Source organism: Hyla sarda, chromosome 2, assembly GCF_029499605.1.
Source record: "Hyla sarda isolate aHylSar1 chromosome 2, aHylSar1.hap1, whole genome shotgun sequence".
Taxonomy (NCBI): Eukaryota; Metazoa; Chordata; class Amphibia; order Anura; family Hylidae; genus Hyla; species Hyla sarda.
In genome coordinates, this window is record NC_079190.1 from 96,044,512 (window position 1) to 96,066,497 (window position 21,986).

Sequence of the window (21,986 nt, forward strand, 5' to 3'; positions counted from 1 at the left end):
AAGTGTGATGTGTATGGGATGTATGATGTGGGGGGGCAGCGGCAGGTGTATGTATGATGTGTGTATATGTATGGTGTGAGTGTATGTGTGATGTGTGTATGTAATGTATGATGTGTGCATATGTATGGTGTATATGTATGGTGTATATGTATGGTGCATATGTATGGTGTATATGTATGGTGTATATGTATGGTGTATATGTATGGTGTATATGTATGGTGTATATGTATGGTGTATATGTATGGTGTATATGTATGGTGTATATGTATGGTGTGAGTGTGTGAGTGTATGTGTGTATGTAATGTATGATGTGGGGGGGGGCAGTGGTGGGGGTGTGTATGTATGATATGGGGGCAGTGGCTGGTGTATGTATGATGTGTATGCATGAATGTTTTGTATAGGAGCGGACTGTCACGTCGGGCATTAGGGCAGTTGTGCCATCTAATTTAATTTATTTTTAGTGGCACCCGCACTGAATTGCACCCCCAGAATCCCGCCCCTTCATACTCACCCGCCGACCAAGAGCCCCACGGATGCACGCAAACACGCCCAAACCAAAACTACAACTCCCAGCGTGTTGGACCATAACCTAAACTTTATAACTATAAAGTGTAACATGCTGGGAGTTGTAGTTTTGGTTCGGGTCAGCTGCAGAGCTATAGGCTGCATCAGGGCATGCTGGTTGTTGTAGTTACTAACTGTAATTCCCTGTATTCCTTGACACATCCTATGGATCTGCAGCTGACACAAACCAAAACTACAACTCCCAGCATGTTACACAATAACCTTAACTGTCCTACTATACAGTGCAACATGCTGCAACACCCACACAACCATAGGCTGTATCAGGGCATGCTGGGAGTTGTAGTTATCTAGTAACTAAATGCAACTTCCAGCACAAAATGCAGCACATAAACTGGAGAAGCAGAACCCCCCCCCCCCCCCCCAGTAACACATAAGTCCCTATTGATACTGAAAAATAGTGATTAAATATTTTAAAAAGTGCATATACATGTGAATAAGCCCCTTTCCTAATAAAAGTTTCCAATTTTCTTTAAATAAAAATAATGTACAAAAATAAACATAAGTGGTATCGCTGCATGTGGAAATGTCCAGACTATTAAATTATAATGTTCATTAAACCGTACGGTGAACGGTGTAAATGTAAATAATAGTCCAGAATTGCTCACTTTTGGTCACTTCATATGAGACATTTTTTATAAGGTGATCAAATAGTTACATCTAGACTTTTCTGTGGTTGCCTCAGGTGTAAGAGGAGCTACAGCTCTCCCCCCGCTAATAGCCTGGCATACTGCGATCACCTATTAACCCATTAGATCACCGCTGTCATCAGTGTCTAAAGGATCTTATATCCATCCCTGGTGGTCTAGTGGGGGGGATCAGACTATTTTGGTTGAAATTATTTCATCAACCAGGACAAGTGGATTTTCTTGAGGGACAAGTAGATTGTGCTCCGCTTTAGTCCCTTGGACAAGTAGTTTTTTTTTTTTAATTTCCACACCCCTGAATCCACTTATAAGTCTCAGAATTTCACTGAATCAAAGCTACTGCTACTATATGCTACTGGCATCTTAGCAGTTCATCTAGTTGGATTCCAGCAGCATATAGCATATGGTGGGAGAGAGTGTGCATAAATAACTCAATCACTTTGAGTGCCTAAGTCAATGATTACAATGTAGTGTTAAATCATTGCAGAAGTTTCTGCAAGTTGGCACCTCTCCTGGCAGTAACATCTGATACCTGGGGATTCCTGCAACATGACCTATTTGCTCTCATCTCATTGTCAGGGGAGCAAATAGAAGAAGTCTCTATAGGACAACAGCTATAAAATAACCATTTCTCCAATAGTGTCAGTGTTGTAAACTCTGCAACAAATTAATGAGAAACTAACAGCGTTCACCCTCATAAAACCCAAAATACGGGGTTATTGTGCTGGTGAACTGGATTACAGAGGCATCACTTAAAAAGGAAAACTGTCAGATATTTTCTCCTGCACTAACCACAGGTACTGATGGATAGTGTGGAAGACGCCGATTCCTATGATCCCTACCTTAGCCGGATCCACCCGGCCGTTCGCCCTCAATCTTAGTTTTATTCTACCTGGAAATCTGTCTAACTGGCTTGGGCGGGGTTTCTGCAGCTTAACTTGCACCGACGTCAGGGCCGCCCATCCACAGTGCCGCCCTCTTATGAATATTCATCCCCCCTCCCTCCAGTTAGGAGCGGCAAAGAGAGGGAGGGGGATGAATATTCATAAGCGGGCGGCACTGCGGATGGGCGGCCCTGAGGTCAGTGCAAGTTAAGCTGCAGAAACCCCGCCCGTGCCAGTTACAGCCAGATTTCCAGGGATAATAAAAGAGCTGGGCGGATCCGGGCAAGGTAAGGCTCATCGGAATCGGCGTCTCCCGCACTATCAGTACCTGTGGATAGTGCGGGAGCAAATATGTGACAGTATTCCTTTAACTGAATTCGGTCTGGAAGTACTCATTTTCTGCCATTGCTTATCTGGAAATGGCCAGATTTGCACAATGGAGGGACCCAGCATCCCCATAATCCCTGCCTCAATCCCCTTTGTACCAATATGCCCGCGTGGGCATGAGGTTGGGTGCAAAATGGATGGAGGCAGGGAAGCTGGGTATGCCGGGTCCCATCTCCATTGCACAAAGCCAGCCATTTCCAGATAAGCAATGCTGGCTAATGCAACATGTATCTCTGGAACCAGATAAATTATACCTCGTTGTAATCGGTTTAACCCTCACTACAACCCAGTTCAGTGCAGGGTCTGTTTCCCTGCGTAATTTTGGGGTATCAAAAAAACAAACAAAAACAGAAAAGCGGCCACCTAACATTTCTAAATAAATAACCAAATGAACAAACAACATAACCCCAATATACGGCTTTAACAATGTTGGTGAACATCAGAGTGAACATAAAATAATGTACCTTAATAGTTTCGAGTGGCAAGCCAGGAGGAGGAACTTTATTTAAATAAGTCTTTAGGTCTTGATCCACATGCTCAAAAACTAAAGTAACTTTTGTTTCTCTGTCTGTACGTGCAGAGGCGCAAACATCCATCAGCCTAAGGAATAAAACAACATGCACAATAGTGAATTACTGTAGAATGACCAAGGACATTAGCAGCAAATAATAGTCATAAGTTATGATGCAGAGCGGACTTCTCATACCATGTATATATTGCAGAGCTGTACTGACACCCAACTTAATAAATAGCTATATATTACCACAGGGTCTCTCTCCTGTTGATGAAAAAGAATAAAACTATTGATTGTATTTGTTTCAAGATCACATTTCATGTAAAGTGCAAAAACAAACAAAAAGCTTAGGACTGAACCTTATCAAAGTGGTAAGCTGATCTTCTCGAATACATTTTTATAGCCTACATCAGTGTTTTACAACCAACAAACCAAAAGTTTAATACACTCCCTTTTAATATTCCGTGTGGTTCAATAATGCTTGTTTTTTTTTAAAGTAAAGTGAGTAAGTTAAACAGGTCAGAACACTGTACTAAGTGATACTCAGCTATGCTTCCCGAGTTCACTACAGGTCTCTACTTTGTGGCCCCTCTAAACATGGACTAGACCCCACTGCAGTCACTAGCTATAGTGGGCGACTGCAGCGGTCACATGTGTCAAAAAGTGACCAGAAGTATAGAGATTGATAGGACACCCAAGAGTCACCAGTCACCCAAGACAGTAGATATAGGTACGGTAACTACTACTTTTTACAAACAGTTTTTGTTTTCAAATAAATAGATAGATAAAATTTGAAGAGCCCGGACAACCTCTTTAAAAGCATAGGGCCATGAAACAAGTATTTCAAGCTCCTTTTTAAAGGGGTACTCCGGCGCTTAGACATCTTATCCCATATACAAAGGATAGGGCTTAAGATGCCTGATCGCGGGGGTCCCGCTGCTGAGGACCCCCGTGATCTTGCATGCTGCACCCTGAAAAAAATCAGTCCCTGGAGCATGTTCGCTTCGGGTCTGATTACCGGCGACCACGGGGCCAGAGCATTGTGAGGTCACACCCCCTCCCATAGGCTTGCATTGAAGGGGCGGAGTGTGATGTCACACGGGGGCAGAGCTGTGACGTAACAATGCTCCAGCCCTGTGGTGGGCGGTAATCAGACCCGGAGCAAACATGCTCCAGGGACTGATTTTAACGGGGTGCTGCGTGTGAGATCACAGGGGTCCCTGATCGAGTGGCAGGACCCCCACGATCAGGCATCTTATCCCCTATCGATAAGATGTCTAAGTGTCAAAGTACCCCTTTAACTTCGCTCCACAAGAACACCTGGAAGTTGTTGTCTGCTGCACCGACCAAGCGCCCAGAACCCGCACAGCAAAACTGAATTTTACTGTCTGTCAGACATGCTAAAATCAGTATACTTGCTCCTAACTTCGCCACAAAAGTTGTGATGTCCCTAGCGTACTTCAAAGACCTGAAGCTGTCGAATTACAGAGGAAAGCACAGTGTTCTTCTACCTCTTTGACTCCCCCCCCCCCCCCCCCCATAGTCTTCACCATAGAGATCATAAGCAAAAAGATATCCTCCACGGTGTCGATGGGATTCAAAAGGCGCTGGACATACAAATGCAGGGATCTCAAGTTTATTCACCCATGATGCAACACGTTTCACAGTAAGACTGCTTCATCAGGCATCTGATTCATCAGGCATAGAGATCATGGCCTTCTGTGGAGGAGTTCAGGAGGCTAAACTGTTAGGTCAACAGGATATCCATGGATTTGCACTGCTGCCACTTGGCCTGGAACAACCATTCCCGTAAGGAGGGAGGTTTAAAACCCAGAAGGTCCTAGTGGCCAACTGGACATTAGGCTTGATGGCCAACACCATCAAGCCCAATGTCCAGAAGAGCAAGGAGTATTTCTCTAAGCAGAAGTAAAGGCCAGAGGTGCTGCCTGTCATAGTTGTGGCCTCGTCTGGTATAGGAAAATTAGAATTTTGTCTCACTTTGTCTTATCCCACATCTGACTGTATGACTACCTAAAGGGAACCTGTCATCACTTTCATGTTGACTGAACCATAAGTGACTGGTGCAATTCCTGGTGGGTTCTCTCTGCCCAACTGGTTTTGACTGATCGATCTCTCCAGGGTCTGCCCTGACGACATGTGGTTCAGGCAGCATAAAAGTGATGACAAGTTCCTTTTATTAAGATTCAAGCAAGATACTTCTCAGGCGTCCTACACTTGCCTGCATAACTATACCACCTACTTCCCTACCATGCCGATTCCATGTCCAAATTAAGATCAGATGGAAAATCACCATTAAAGTCACACCTCCTCCTGCACAGCAACTCATTTGGAGTCTTCCATATAGTGCAGACCTACATTGCCCCTTGTATTACAATTGCTTCTTTAGCAATTTCCACCACTGCAACTAGTTTTATTTGTACCCTGTAAGCAGCAGCATCGATCAGAGCTTCCAGAACTATTGGGGAGATTTATCAAAACCTGTGCAGAGGAAGAGTGGTGCAGTTGCCCAAAGCAACCAGATTGCTTCTTTCATTTCTCAGAAGCCTTTTTTTTTTTTATAAATAAAAGAAGCGATCTGATTGGTTGCTATGGGCAACCTCACTACTTTTCCTTTGCACAGGTTTTGATAAATTTAGAAATTAAAACACATTTCTGTTAATAGGACTATAGGACTTTGTAATCTACCAAAAAAGGCAGATCATTCTACCTATTGTTGAATATTTTTTTTTGGTATTTTTTTTCCGTCCTTGCTCAAGATAAAGAAAGCGACAGACTGTGCTTTAGAGATAATGCCACGCTTACCATAACATGGGATCTGCTTACAACTCAACAACGCACTAACACGCATGAGATAGGAAGAACAGATCGCCAGGCAGTAACTACAAAATGCACAAGGTAAATATAGACTCAGCTACTCTGGTTGCTTTATCTTGGGTTAACCCTTTCAACAAGACTTAAGTGTGCTGAACCAGCCCAAAATGCTCCCTCTCATGACGAGCAAGTGAAAAATGTTGATTCGGCATTCTATAAGTGAAGTTTCTGCACGTGTACACTCAGGGAAACACAGATTATCTCAAATATAAAGGCTCCGAAAAATATATGTACACTGTACGTGCTAAGTAACACTTGCTTTAAGAATGACGTCGGCATAGCATCCTAAGGCTATGTTCACACAGGGGAATTTGCGTGCAAGATTCTACCAAAATTTACTGCCCATTGACTTTAATAGGATTTCACTGTCCCTTTCACACAGCGGAATTTCCGTGTTGACAATTTTCGCTAAATTTGAATACTTTAATTTTGTGGAGTCCCACGTGGAATGCCATTACAGTCAATGGGGCTTTGAATTTCAACAGAATTCTTTGTTTTAAGAACACAATTCTGCCGCAATTGAGAGGTGGTCTTCAAATTGCGGCCGTCCAGCTGCTGCAAATCTACAACTCCCAGCATGACCGGACCGCAAATCTACAACTCCCAGCATGTCCGGGTATGCTGGGAGTTGTAGATTTGAAACAGCTGGAGGACCACAGTTTGGAAACTACTGCTATAGAGAAAGCAGTCTGTGCTGGGTTCCTCTTTCCAGCTGACCACAAAGCTGTCATTTTCAACCTGCGACTCTCCAGCTACTGCAAAGCTACATCTCCCAGCATGATTGGGGTTGTAGTTATACAACAGCTGCAGCAAGTCACAGCGGGAAGACCCCACGATCAGCAAGTCACTGAAACCATACAACACAATAAGATCTGCTGCTTTTCCTCCATTTTATCAGATTTGCCTAGTGTACAGGCTACACAATTACACTGCAAGTGGAAAAATAACACAATATAAAACATTGCAAAAAGGACCATATATATTATATTATATTATATATTATATATTATATTATATATATATATGATAGGGGGGGAAAAAAAATCGCAGCACTACTCAGCTCAGTTCGTTCGTGGTGCCAGCGTTCCAACCTGATTAGGGTTCCTTGTAATGTAGAAAATCCAACAAGCGCAGCACTCGAATTAAAAAAGTGCATTTATTTGTTCATGTCTCAATACAGCAACGTTTCTGCCCCTATGGAGCCATTTTCAAGGCTTGAAAATGGCTCCATAGGGGCAGAAACGTTGCTGTATTGAGACATGAACAAATAAATGCACTTTTTTAATTAGAGTGCTGCGCTTGTTGGATTTTCTATATAAAATAAATGAAGGCCACCAGGAACAACTCTTTATATGGAAGAACACAAAGGGAAATACGTCAACTTCAGATTTAAAAAATAAAAATGACAAACTACATGATGTTATTTCCTTTTAAAGTCAGAAATGAATGGGTTCTATAGCGGCTGCTTCACACTTGGGTGCAAAGCTCATTCCTTGCTCAGAACTTCAAAAAGACCACATGTCCACCCTGTACAGAAGCCATTCATTACCAAAGAATCCCTAAATACAGGAATGCGCTGCGACGTGTGCTATTGAGATCTGCCACAGAAATAGCTGAAATCCCCTGAATGAGTAGAAAGGGCAATGTCTTTCAAATGGTATGTACTGTGCACCGAACTGAGCCTTAAACACATGTGAGCCCAGGCTTATTAGAAGACACCTCTGGCTACATTCACATCTCGATTCGGAGGTACGGCAGGAGAATTTGAAAACCGGCTGCAGTTGTATGTCCCCGCCGGCACCCATTCATTTCAAGGAGCTGGACGGAGTCAGCTCGTAATGCCAGGTAGGTTTTTTTTTTTTGTTTTAAATTATCAATTTTTGTTGACAGACTGAAACCGCAGCAGACCAGAGTTTTCTGTCTGGCAACAAAAACTGATATGGTCCAAAAATTAGCCGACCGGAGTCACTAGGTAAGGCTGGGTTCACACCACGTTTATGTAATACACAGTTCCCATATACATTTTCAATTTGAAAACCGTATGGAACCGTATTGAAAACCATATGCATTGACTCTCCATTGAAAACCGTCCGCCAAACGATGCATCCGGTTGTGTCCGTTTTGTATCCTGTACAGTTTTGTCAGATTTTCCCGTACACAAAACCATAGCCTACTACGGTTTTTGGTCCGGTTGAAAAACTGTTTTGAAACATATACTTTTTTTTTTTTTTAACATGGAAGTCAAGGGGAACCGTACAGAACCGTATGTACATACAGTTCCATACGGTTTTCACCATACAGTTTTTGATTTTGCACAGTTTTTTTCTTGGAATTTCGATCAAATAAGTGAAACTCCATTCATAATGGAGTGAAGTGTTAAAAACATAAGTTTTTTTTTCTTAAAATGCAACCGAACATAATTTTTCAAACTGTATACGGTTATCAACCGTACACGGATTAAAGTTTGTACACACGTTTTGATACAGGTTTAGTCAGGTTTTGAGGAATCCGTTTTTTAATCAAAAACCTTATACGGGAATGGTATTGCAGAAACGTGGTGTGAACCCAGCCTGACACTGGCCGGACTCTTCGAAATGAATGGGGGTAGTACAGGTACGGCGGGGATCTGGCAGAAGTTTGTTTAAAATTCTCCCACCGCATCCCTGAATCGTGATGTGAATGCAGCCTTGCTTGAGTTTACTGGACATTATGAGGACATTTTCAGACAAAATTAAAATAAAAAATATGTTCTAAAAACAAAAAAAAAATACAAACATAAATAAACAAATAAATAAAAAGCTAATTTCAACCCCCCACTGGTCCAGTGCTGAAGTTTGGCCAGTCTTTGTTTACATGATGTCAGACGTGACATGCCGTTGAGTATCTTTTTGGCAGGTTGTGGTCATTCATAGACTGCAAGCTGCCATCTTTGGACCCAAACATAGTGAATCAAACAGAAGCCTGAGGATTGTCAATGGTTCAACATAGATAGGGCTTCACCGTAACATTTGCTTGGAAAGAATTGCAATATGTTTAGGCAGACAATACATAGTCAAAGTTGCATCACTGTCTGACAATAAAAGGGTGTGCAGTTCTGGGTGGAGGACAGTAGATAAAACAGAAGTCATGGATTTCAGGATCCTTAAAAAGAAACTTATCACCCTCTCCTATTCATTATAGCAAGTAAATGCTGATGGTATAACCCAGTGTTTCCCAACCAGGGTGCCTCCAGCTGTTGCAAAACTACAATTCCCAGCATGCCCGGACAGCCAAAGCCTGTCCGGGCATGCTGGAAGTTGTAGTTTTGCAACAGCTGGAGGTACCCTGGTTGGGAAGCACTGGTATAACCGTGTAGAGTTGCATGGACTGCCTCCTGTATGCTGAAGTAATAGGTGTTCATCAGAAAGCAGAGACATGGCATTCTGACAATCTCCTATACAACCGTAAGTGTGGGAATTGACAAGACCTATAGTTTTGGTCACCCAGGTATAACTCTGTTCCAATGTGGTCTTTCCACTTCATGGCCCATTGCAAATATGCCTGGAAAGTCTTATTGGGTTATGTGAGACAGTGTTCTTTAGGACTGCTTACTGCATGAGTCAGTATGTAAAGTTTTGCCTTTACTTGGTGGTGATTTTTGCAGAGTCAGGAGTGTTCAACCAAACAGACCACAAATTCATGTAGTATATGAAGGTTATCAGCTTTCATTTAGAGAGAAAATAGTAAAGCTATTTGTCTGGCCTAGAGGAAAAGGCTTTTGGATAGGAAAAGTGAGTAGTGTCACCAATGTACGGAATTTGGAAACGTACGGGTGTAAGAACTGTGAGGCTGCGTTTACACTGCCGTCCAGACGCGTCCCGTTCTTCTCCCGTCCAAAAAATAAATAAAATAAAAAAAGGACAATAACGGATGCAAACAGATATGCATTTGGATCAGTTATTGTTCAGTTGATAAACCAAAAAAAAATTTTTTTTTTTCTGAACATGCTATTGAAAACAGATTAGTCTTTCATGTCATCAGTTTCCATCCATTTTTGTCAATCTGTTTTGTCAATCAATTTATTGATCCTTTTTTACTTCTGAGTAGAGATGAGCCAAGTTACAGTGATTAGGTTCGTCACGAACTTCTCGGCTCGGCGGTTGCTGACTTTATCCTGCATAAATGAGTTCAGCTTTCAGGTGCTCCGGTGGACTGGAAAAGGTGGATACAGTTCTAGGAGAGAGTCTCCAGCCCACAGGAGCACCTGAAAGCTGAACTCATTTATGCAGGATAAAGTCATCAACTGCTGAGAAGTTTGGGACGAATCGAATCACTAACTTCGTTCATCTCTACTCAGAAGTAAAAAACGGATCGAAAAAACAGATTGCCAAAAACTGATGCAAACGGATGACATGAAAGACTCATCTGTTTTCCATAGACTTCAATGTTAAATTTACTGTATCCATTTTTCTTCCGTTTTTACTTGACAGAAGAAAAAAAATACAGCATGTGCCGTTTTTTTCTGCCGTCAAAAACGTAAATGAGTGCAGACAGGTACAAACGGATGTAAATGGATTGTAAAAAAAATCCCATTGACATGAATGGGATTTAAAAAAATTAAAATAAAAAAAAAAAGTTTTAAATCCGTTTCCAGGCTGCAAGAATGGAACCCGAATCGGGGATAAAAGTGGGGACAGACGGCCGTGTGAACGCACCCTAACATGATCGAGATCCTCGGCTTCTGACACCGTTGTTATATGTGAATGTGTAATGTCGTTCTTCCTATAAACATAAATTACAAGTTCTACAAGATTCATATCACTTGTCACATAAACACACACGCTTTTACAAAGACAAGAGAATTGTTCTGGGAGGGTTGAGAACATTCACAGTCCACTAAAAGGTGTCTAAAATTTGTCTCTGTTCTTCTCTGCATTCAGGAAATTTCAGCCAAACTAACTAGTTTTTGTTTTTTTATAGCAAAAATACTGTGGTCTATAGCACAATTCTTGCTGTCAAAAGTGACAGGAAACCTTTAACCAGTTCATTTCCTCCCAGTAATAACCAGGCAGAATTTTGTTTTGTTCTTATTTGGTTATTTAAACCATTTCTGCATTTTGTTCTGTAACACTGTTATTTACTGTTTCAAACAAGTCTTCTCCATTTGGAAGCCTAGGTGATTTATAACTGTTTTGCTAATCCTTTCCATTTATTAAAAGGACTCTACACCCCCCGTCCACCTCCAGGTGCCGCAGAGGGCCAATAGGCCTTAGGTATCCATATGACTGGAACCTGCACCTATCGGGCTATTCTATCATATCCTGTGATGATGCCATAAATGTCCACATGGGAATACCCATTTAATGGCACACAACCTTATTTAGTCACAAAGTGTTGATGCAAAATAATGCATCCCAGACGTAACGCAAGGAAAATGTATGTAACACGTCTGACAAGATGCAACAAATGCATTAGCCAGCGTGCGCCAGTGTGATAAATTTGGCACAGCTTCAGCCTGTCTCCTTTGGTTTTATGCTGTCTAAATTTAAGACAGATTGAATAAATCTCCCCAAGAGTCTCTTCTTTTCTCCTCTATGGACTGCTATTCCAGGTGAAAAGCTCTCTCTAAAGACCCTTATATTTATACCAACATCTATCACCATAAGCAGAATTGATGGAAACCTCTCCGCTCATTACCACTCTGCTGAACTTGCAGTCTAAGAAATCAATGAGGTGTCACAACACGTTGAAATTTCACGTCTCCTGATCTCTTAAACTCCACAGTACATACATCACCGTGTTCTCTGGGGACTTTTAAGTTTTGCCTAGAATTACCGCTTTGCTTTTCAACAGGTGTCTGGAATTACTTTATACCACCCATAAGAGGTAGGCAAGTGATTCAGTAGGTTCACATAGGGACCTCTTGTACAACAATTTGGTGTTTGAGGCTAGGGCTGGGCGGTATGACCAAATGTGTGTATCACGGTATTTTTTAAACTTTTGGCGGTTCTACAGTATAGAACGGTATTTCCTAGCCCCCCAATATTAATTATCAGCCCACATCCCCATTGGGGTAAATACTCACATATCACCCGCATGCGCTGCCCTCCTCGTCCTGTTTGTTGCAACCGCCGGCGCTGGCACTCTACTGTATGCTGTATCCCTATGCCCGGGCTGCAAAAGGTAAACAAAATAAACTTTAACGCACCTACGTCGGACAGCCGTCAGCCTATAACCGGCCGCAGCGATGTTCCGCCTCGGCCGGTGATAGGCTGAGCCCACTGTCATGTAAGAAGCCGGCTTCTTACATGACAGTGGGCTCAGCCTATTACCGGCCGATGCGGAACATCGCTGCGGCCAGTGATAGGCTGATGGCTGTCAGACGTTCCCGTCCCCAGGAAACAAGTGAGGCTGGTACCGCACCAATGGGAGGTAAGTTAAAGTTTATTTTGTTAATTTTTTTTGCAGCCCGGGCATAGGGATACCGCACAGTATAGAGCAGTGTTCTCCAACCTGCGGACCTCCAGATGTTGCAAAACTACAACTCCCAGCATGCCCGGACAGCCGTTGGCTGTCCGGGCATGTTGGGAGTTGTAGTTTTGCAACATCTGGAGGTCCGCAGGTTGGAGACCACTGGTATAGAGTGTCAGCGCCGGCGGCTGCAACAAACAGGACGAGGAGGGCAGCGTATGCGGGTGACATGCGAGTAGTACCCTGATGGGGACAGCCTTGGGCTAATAATTAATTGGGGGGGGGGGGGAAGAACAGCACTCGCAGGTCACATATGATTAGTTCCCCAATGTGGGGACAGCGCAACGCTGGGCTGATTCATTCATTCATTCCGGAGGGGCCAAACCGGTATTGCGGTATGGGGTTAAAATTCATATCGTGCAGCACAAAAATTTCGGTATGAACCAGTATACTGCCCAGCACTATTTGAGATTTTGTTGAAAAGCCTCAAGTTGCTTCTCTCAGACCAGGATCTCCATTTCCATGGGGTAGCAAACCCATCAAGGTGCAAAAGTGCAAACTACAGTGCTGGTAATGTTACAGTGCTTGGACACTGCATAATGAAAACTGAAAAATATAAGATTGGGAGGAACTTTAACCCGACATTAATCAGTTCTACCTTCAGCACACCCTTGTAAGTAAACAGTTATAAAGGAACGAGTAAAGCTGATACATTGCCTTTCCATACAGCTAATCCTTACGTATACCGGTAGTGTACTCACTTTACAATATTTGGATGATCGAAGTGTTCAAGGCGTTTCAGCAGCGCTACTTCCCTGACTGTAGACAGGGGAAGCCCATTTTCATTGGTCTGTACCCGCACGTTTTTAAGGGCCACAAACTTCCCGCTCTGTAAATCCCGCGCCTTATACACAGTTCCATAGGCTCCAACGCCAATTTCGGCAACAGGTTCATACTGCCCTCGGATCTCTTTAGCCATATTCCTGAGCACGTGACTTATTTTCTAGTTCTCCTCCTGGAAAAGAAGAATAAAAACGTCAGTTATTCAGCAGACAAGTAACATTTTTTGGTTGAAAGACGGGCGGCTATTTGGGCACACTTTGGCCTCTTTCCTTCTCTGACTGACAGCCAGAGCTCTCAGAGAACTGACAGCCCATGCTCGGTAAGACAGTGAGGTTACCACTAGAGATGAGCGAACTTACAGTAAATTTGATTTGTCACAAACTTCTCGGCTCAGCAGTTGATTACTTATCCTGCATAAATTAGTTCAGCTTTCAGGTGCTCCAGTGGGCTGGAGACTCTCTCCTAGGACTGTATCCACCTTTTCCAGCCCACCGGAGCACCTGAAAGCTGAACTAATTTATGCAGGATAAGTCATCAACTGCCGAGCCGAGAAGTTTGTGACGAATCAAATTTACTGTAAGTTCGCTCATCTCTAGTTACCACTGCAGCCAGCATTGTGAATGTACGGCAAATGCACTGGGATTCTCACAGACTTCCTGTAACAATTCTCTAATGAATGCATCAAACCCAGTAAAAACATAACGAGGAATAGCCCCGTTAGTGACTGTAATATGACTTGTATGTGCATTTCTCAGCAGTACATTGTGGGTTTTCCCTGAGCTCAGCTCCAGAGGGCAAAGGCTAGCCACTACACAGTATAAACAAAAAAAAAAAAAAAAGAGGGCATCCTGCGTCTCTATTTCTCATGAGGAGGACATTATACTGCAGTGCTGCTCTTCACAGATCTTGTTCTTCGCATTCACGCATCAGATAAATATTGGCCTTAAATGTAAAGATGAAACTTCTGCGAGTCCACGATAGAGTTCACCGCCCTGTCATTCAATGGAATAAATCTATGGTGTTTGTGTGAAATCTGCAGAAATGGGTGGCATTCTACTGATCTGTGGAGGATTTCCTTCCATGACGCCAATGAAGTGTGTCTCAGCCTTTCTCCCCCTCCTTTCTATCAGAAGCACTTGTAAGGCTAGGTTCACATGGACATTCTCTCCCGTCCCGCTATTCCCTGTCATTGCTGCTAAATGGGCCATACTAACAAACGGATGCCAAGGGATGCCATTAAGTGGCATGCTCAGAAGTAATAACGGATCAAGAACGGATTGAAAAGAACAGATGCAAACGGATAACATTACAGGCTCATTCGTTTGCCATAGACTTCAATGTTAAATTTCATATATCCCTTGCTATTCTGTTATTTTAGACGGAGAAAATAAATAAATAAATACAGCATGCTAAAAATAACAGAATAGGAACCAAACGAGTGCAAACAGGTGACAAAGGACTGGAAAAAAAAAATCTCATTGACATCAATAGAATCTGTTTACATCCGTTTGTAAAAGGCTTGAATGGATTTGCGAACAGGCATTCATTAACGGTGACTGATGTTAACGCGAACGAGCCCTAACCTGGTCTCTCAGTGAACTAAAAGGTTTTCATCACTGCCTATTTGAAGACAGACCAATGAATTGAGAGTAAGTGGTGGTGCAGTGTAGGAGACCGGCAGAAGGGAAAAAATTGCATTTTTCTAATAAGATATTATTACAAAGTTTCTTATCGTCACTTGGATATTGTTTCATTGTATTAGGACCAGTGATCAGCCAATGACTGAGCAAACACTTGTTTGTCGCTGTTTGGGTCCTTTTGACCCACAAAAATGTTTTTAAAAATTAATCTGATGATGGCTGCGAAGGGCAGCATGAAAGATTTATTGATGATTTAATGCAATTCCAGTGTGATACAGAAGGTGCAACTCAATTCATCATACTAGAGATGAGCGAACTTACAGTAAATTCGATTCATCACGAACTTCTCGGCTCGGCAGTTGATGACTTATCCTGCATAAATTAGTTCAGCTTTTAGGTGCTCCGGTGGGCTGGAAAAGGTTGATACATTCATAGGAAAGAGTCTCCTAGGACTGTATCCACCTTTTCCAGCCCACGGGAGCACCTGAAAGCTGAACTCATTTATGCAGGATAAGTCATCAACTGCCGAGCCGAGAAGTTTGTGACGAATCGAATTTACTGTAAGTTCGCTCATCTCTAATTCTAACACCATGGACGGAAAATATTTTTATTGACTTTTATGTCAAGTAAAAGAAAGTCAGGGGACTAGTCACCTGTTCACCTCAAAGATATCTGTCCTACCCATTCTGAACCAGGGAACAACATTGGGGCATATTTACATACAGCAGAAATACACCCCTAGGAGAAAGTGTTGCATAAATGTTATCACAAGCACAATGAAGCTGTTTAGACTGTAATAAAAGAAGAAGTAAAAATAGAACAGAAAAAAATGTTCTTTATAAACTGTATAAAACCCATCTCTGTGCTCGGATCTAAGATAGAAGTGCTGAAATACAAGGAGGCGTTACATGGCTTTTTAAAGAAGAGAAACAAACAACCCCATAAACCACACAGGAACCTGCACATTACAATGAGCCAATAAGTGTCACAGAGGGAGAGAGAGAGATAGATATATATATAGAGATATATATATATATATATATATATATATATATATATATATATATATATATATATATATATATATATATACACATATACGCACTCAAATGTGGACAAACCCACCCTCAGAGTACATCCAGCAGTGGCAAAAATGCTGCCGATCTTCCACATGGATTTTCTGTGCAGAAAATATAGGGTAAATGCACAGGAGCTAACAGAAGTGACCGATTGAATCCCCATGGGTCTCACTGTGCTGCACATTGGGGCCAGCCCTAAAGCTCCCACTGAACTCAATAGGAGCTTCAGGAAGTGACAAGTCAATGATGCAGGGTTTTGAGGAGTGTGACCATGCTTTTGGTATATATGAGGTCGACGAGGAGTCGGTGCTGTCAGCTAGTGCTGGGCGGTATACCGATTCATACCGAATACCAAATTTTTTTCCCTGCACGATATGAATTTTGACCCCTCCCCCCCTCCAATGAGTGAATTATCCGCCGCAACGTACTGTCCCCACATCGGGCAACTAATCATATGTGACCCGCGAGCGCTGTTCTGCTTTCCTTCTGCCCCCCAATGAAATATCAGTTTTGCTGTCCCCACATAATGTCACCCGCAAGCGCTCCTCTGCTCATCCTCCTATGAGTTGCGGGCCGCTGGCGCTAGAAATCTGTACTGTACTACAAATAACGTTGCCCGGGCTGCAAAAATAAAACAAAATAAACTTGAACTCACCTTCCGACGTTTCCTGTCCCTCCGCTGCGGTCCTGGGGGTGGGAACGTCACAGAGCCGTCAGCCTATAACCAGCCGCAGCGATGTCCCGCCCCGGCTGATGATAGGCTGGCGGCTCAGTGACTTTCCCATCCCAAGGAAAAAGCAAGAGGACCGCAGCACAGGACAGTGAAGACTGTACCAAAGCCCAGGAAACGTTATTTGTAGTACAGTAGAGATTTCTAGCGCCGGCAGCCCGCAACTCATAGGAGGATGAGCAGAGGAGCGCTTGCAGTGACATGATGTGGGGACAGCGCAGCTGGTAATTCATTGGGAGGGGGTGTTGGAAGAGAAGTGGCGCCAAGGCCATATTGGGAATACCATTAAATACTGTGGAATCGCCATCACTTACAAGAATACCGTGATAAGCGTTTTTGCTCATACCGCCGAACTCTACTGTCAGCCCCATGATCCTGCCGCTGCTGTCCTTTATATGCACCTTCTAGTTACTCAATAATTGCAATAAAAAAGCTGACTGTGTGAACTTAGTAAAAACTAACCCTGTAAGGTGAAGGCTTTGCCTGGAGTTTACAGGTGGTGTAAACATCTGTTCCTGTATTTTGTTAGGCTAGGTTTGCAATACAGCTCCTGTATGAGGTTTTTGATTTAAAAACAAAAAAAAAAACGTATACGGTTTGAAAAATGATTTCTGGTTGCATCCATTTTTTAAGGAAAAAAAACGTATGCGTTTTTTTTTACTTTTCACTTCATTATGAATAAAGTTTCACTTGTTTGATTGAAATTCCAAGGAATGCTCCCATGTTAAAAAAAGACATACGTTTCAATACGGTTTTTCACCTCAACCAAAAACAGTGGTAGACTACGGTTTTGGGTGCTCGAAAAAAAAAGGACTAAACCGTACAGGATGCAAAACGGACAAAACCGGATGCATCTTTTGACATAAGGTTTTCAATGGAGAGTCAATGCATAAGATTTTCAATACGGTTCTGTACGGTTTTCGAATTGAAAACATATACGGGAACTGTATTGCAAAAACGTGGTGTGAAGGAACCCAGCCTTAGGATGGATACACACTAGAAATGCCTCAGGCACAACCCAGGCCCTATTCATTCTGATGTGACCGACCACAACAGATAAGCGATCTACAATATGAGCCCTGTGCACACTATGGCCCAGATTTATCAAACTGTGTAGGAGAAAAAGGGAAGTGATTTCCCCACAACAACCAATCACAGCTCAGCTAACGAGCTCTGGTAAAGTGAAAGCTGAGCTGTGATTGGTCGCTGGGGGGAAATCACTCCAGTTTTTCTCACAGTTTGATAAATCTGGGCCTATATCTGAATTTATAGGTTACATAAAATGCAACTATAGGCCAGTAAGTCTGACATGAATAGTGGGGAAATGAATGGAAACCCTACTAAAGGATAGGATTGTGGAACATCTAAAGTCCCATGAATTGCAAGATGAAACTGTCCCACACAGAAGACTTATCAATAAACTACAGTCATTGAGAGTGGATTAGGCAGTGGCTGAATGACAGACTACAGAGGGTTGTAGTCAATGGAGAATATTCAGAGCAAGGTCTTGTTACCAGTGGGGTACATCAGGGATCTGTACTGGGAACAATTTTGTTTAATATCTTCAATAGTGATATTACAGAAGGTCTCGATGGTAAGGTATGTCTTTTTTCTGATGACACAAAGATATGTAACAGGGTTGATGTTCCTGGAGGGATCAGCCAAATAGAAAAAGGATTTGGGTAAACTAGAGGAATGGTCAGAACTCTGGACACTAAAGTTTAATGTAGATAAACGCAAGATAATGCACCTGGGGCCTAAAAACCCTCGGGCAGAATATAGAATATTTAACAGAGTCCTGACCTCAGTATCCGAGGAAAGGGATTTAGGAGTAATTATTTCAGAAGACTTAAAAAGGTAGGAAGACAATGAGCAGAAGGAAACGCTAGCAGAATGCTTGGGTGTATAGGGAGAGGTGTTACCAGTAGAAAGAAGGTAGTGCTCATGGGTGTATAGAGAGGGGTGTTAACAGTAGAAAGAGAGAAGTGCTCATGCCGCTGTACAGAACACTGGTGAGACCTCACTTAGAGTATTGTGTGTAGTACTGGAGACCGTATCTTCAGAAGGATGCACAGTCATGGCCGTAAATGTTGGCACCCCTGAAATTTTCCAAGAAAATTAAGTATTTCTCACAGAAGAGGATTGCAGTAGCGCATGTTTTGCTATACACGTTTATTCCCTTTGTGTGTATTATAACTAAACCAAAAAAGGGAGGAAAAAAAAAAAAATTAGACATAAAGGGGGAGATCAAAGGATTTAGACTGTTTTTCTAAATTTGTCACACAAAGTCGCAGTCTAAATATGTGCGACTTTTGCTGTAGAGGATTTTTAGAACATGATGCATGCAAGTCTATTTTAGATGGAAATGCATTGGTGCTGAATTTATCAAGTGCGACTTTTGTGCGACAAGTCGCATCTGCTCAAAATACGCTGAAATGTCAGACCATGTTGGAGCAGGTCTAAATGCAGTTTAAGCTGTAGACCCTGAAGTCTGAGCACAGAATTTATCAAGGGCTGTGAGACCTTTGATAAATTAGGAGCACAATAGACAGGAGACTACCACATACACTGGTCTATAAGCATACAAAGAATAGACTAGATTAGGAAATGTCCCCCAATGTCCCATCAAACTCCAAAAATGGTCTGGACAAAATTATTGGCACCCTTAACTTAATATTTGGTTGCACATCCTTTGGAAAAAAAACAAAGTCAGTCAGTTCCTATAACCATCAATAAGCTTTACACCTCTCAGCCGGAATGTTGGACCACTCTTCCTTTGCAAACATCTCCAGGTCTCTCTTATTGGAAGGACGCCTTTTCTCAACAGCAATTTTAAGATCTCTCCACAGGTGTTCAATGGGATTTAGATCTGGACTCATTGCTGGCCACTTAAGAACTCTCCAGCGCTTTGTTGTCATCCATTTCTGGGGGCTTTTTGATGTATGTTTGGGGTTATTGTCCTGCTGGAAGACCCAAGATCTCTGATACAAACCCAGCTTTCTGACACCGGGCTGTACAGTGCGACCCAAAATCCGTTGGTAATCCTCAGATTTCATGAGGCCTTGTACACATTCAAGGCACCCAGTGCCAGTGGCAGCAAAACAACCCCAAAACATAATTTAACCTCCACCATATTTCACTGTAGGTACTGTATTTTTTTCTTTGTAGGCCTCATTCTGTTTTCAGTAAACAGTAGAATGATGTGCTTTACCAAAAAGCTCTACCTTGGTCTCATCTGTCCACAAGACGTTTTCCCAGGAGGATTTTGGCAAAATGTAGTCTTTCTTTTTTTATATCTCTTTGTCAGCAGTGGGGTCCTTCTGGGTCTCCTGCCATAGCGTTTTATTTCATTTAAATGTCGAAGGATAGTTTGCGCTGACACCGATTCTCCCTGAGCCTGCAGGACAGCTTGAATATCTTTGGAGCTTGTTTGGGGCTGCTTTTCCACCATCCGGACTATCCTGTGTTGACATCTTTCATAAATTTTTCTCTTCCGTCCACACCCATGGAGATTAGCTACAGTGCCATGTGTTGCAAACTGTGGACAAAATCTAGATCTCTGGAGATGGACTTGTAACCTTGATATTGTTGATATTTTTCCATAATTTTGGTTCTCAAGTCCTCAGACAGTTCTCTTCTCTTTCTGTTGTCCATGCTTAGTGTGGCACACACAGACACACAATGCAAAGACTAAGTGAACTTCTCTCCTTTTTATCTGCTTTCAGGTGTGATATTTATATTGCCCACACCTGTTACTTGCCCCAGGTGAATTTAAAGGAGCATCACATGCTTGAAACAATCTTATTTTTCCACAATTTTGAAAGGGTGCCAATAATTTTGTCCAGCCCATTTTTGGGGTTTGGTGTGACATTATGTCCAATTTGCTTCCCCCCCCCCCCCCCCCTCTATTTTTTGTTTAGTTCCAATACACACAAAGGGAATAAACGTGTATAGCAAAACATGTGTTACTGCAATCCTTTTCTGTGAGAAATACTTCATTTTCTAGAAAAATTTCAGGGGTGCCAACATTTACGACCATGACTGTATATATTTTCACAGAAGATCTTATAAACTAGTCCATGGGTTGAAGGATAAAGGAGGAGAGCATATTTAAAAGAAGTAAAGCTACCCCTAGAGGACATAGTTTAGTATTAGAGGGACAAAAGGTTTATGTAGTAATATCAGGAAGTATTACTTTACTGAGAGAGTAGTGGATGCATGGAATAGCCTTCCTGCAGAAATGGTCGCTGCAAATACAGTGGAGGAGTTTAACCCCTTAAAGACTGAGCGATTTCACGTTTTTTGCATTTTCGTTTTTTCCTCCTTGCCTTTAAAAAATCATAACCCTTTCAATTTTGCACCTAAAAATCTGTATTATGGCTTATTTTTGCGCCACCAATTCTACTGTACAGTGATATTAGTCATTTTACCAAAAAATTCATGGCGAAATGGAAAAAAACATTCATTGTGCGACAAACTTGAAGAAAAAATGCCATTTTGTAAATTTTGGGGGATTCCGTTTCTACGTAGTACATTTTTCAGTAAAAATGACACTTTATCTTTATTCTGTAGGTCCATACGATTAAAATGATACCCTACTTATATAGGTTTTATTTTGTATCACTTCAGAAAAAAAAATCATAACTACATGCAGGAAAATGTATACATTAAAAATTGTCATTTTCTGAGCCCTATAACTTTTTTATTTTTCTGTGTTCAGGGCGGTATGAGGACTCATTTTTTGCGCCGTGATCTGAAGTTTTTAGCGGTACCATATTTGTATTGATCAGACTTTGCTAGTTCTGATTGTTCTGATCAGACTTTTTGATCACTTTTTATTCACTTTTTTGTGGTATCAAAGTGATCAAAAATGCGCTATTTTGGACTATAATTCGGACATTTCCGCACGCGGTGATACCACGTTTATTTTTATTTACACTGTTTTATTTTGTTACTAGGAAATGCTAGGTGATTTAAACTTTTAATTCAGAAGGGAATACCTGAAAGGGTTAACTTTATATTTTTTTATTTTATTTTATTTTTTACACTTTTTTTTGCGAGCTCATAGCTCCTATAGGGACCTATGAGCTTGCAATGGCTGATTGCATACACAGATTGTTGCCTTGCATGGCAACAAGCTGTGTAATCAGCGGTTGATTGCTCCATGCCGGATTTACAGGCTGGAGCAATCAATCAGAGCCGGGACGCCGACGGAAGAAGGTAGGGACCTTCTTCTGTCCGGGTAGCTGATCGGGGCATCACGATGACCCAATCAGCCCGACTGAGCAGCCAGGAAGCATTTACTTTCACTTTCGATGCGGCGCTCAGCTTTGAGCGC

General features: G+C 42.1%; 1 protein-coding gene across 3 annotated transcripts in view; it reads right to left on the reverse strand.

Moving 5' to 3' along the window:
• The window catches only part of CDK4 (cyclin dependent kinase 4), an 87,142-nt gene that overhangs the window by 43,485 nt on the left and 21,671 nt on the right, over nucleotides 1–21,986 (reverse strand). For all 3 annotated transcript variants that reach the window (XM_056562614.1, XM_056562613.1, XM_056562612.1), the window contains exons 2-3: nucleotides 13,118–13,371; nucleotides 2,965–3,100 (exon numbers count right to left, since the gene is read on the reverse strand). In XM_056562614.1, the coding sequence (XP_056418589.1) occupies nucleotides 2,965–3,100; nucleotides 13,118–13,335 (354 nt within the window). In that variant the 5' untranslated portion in view covers nucleotides 13,336–13,371. The remainder of the gene's footprint in view (nucleotides 1–2,964; nucleotides 3,101–13,117; nucleotides 13,372–21,986) is intronic.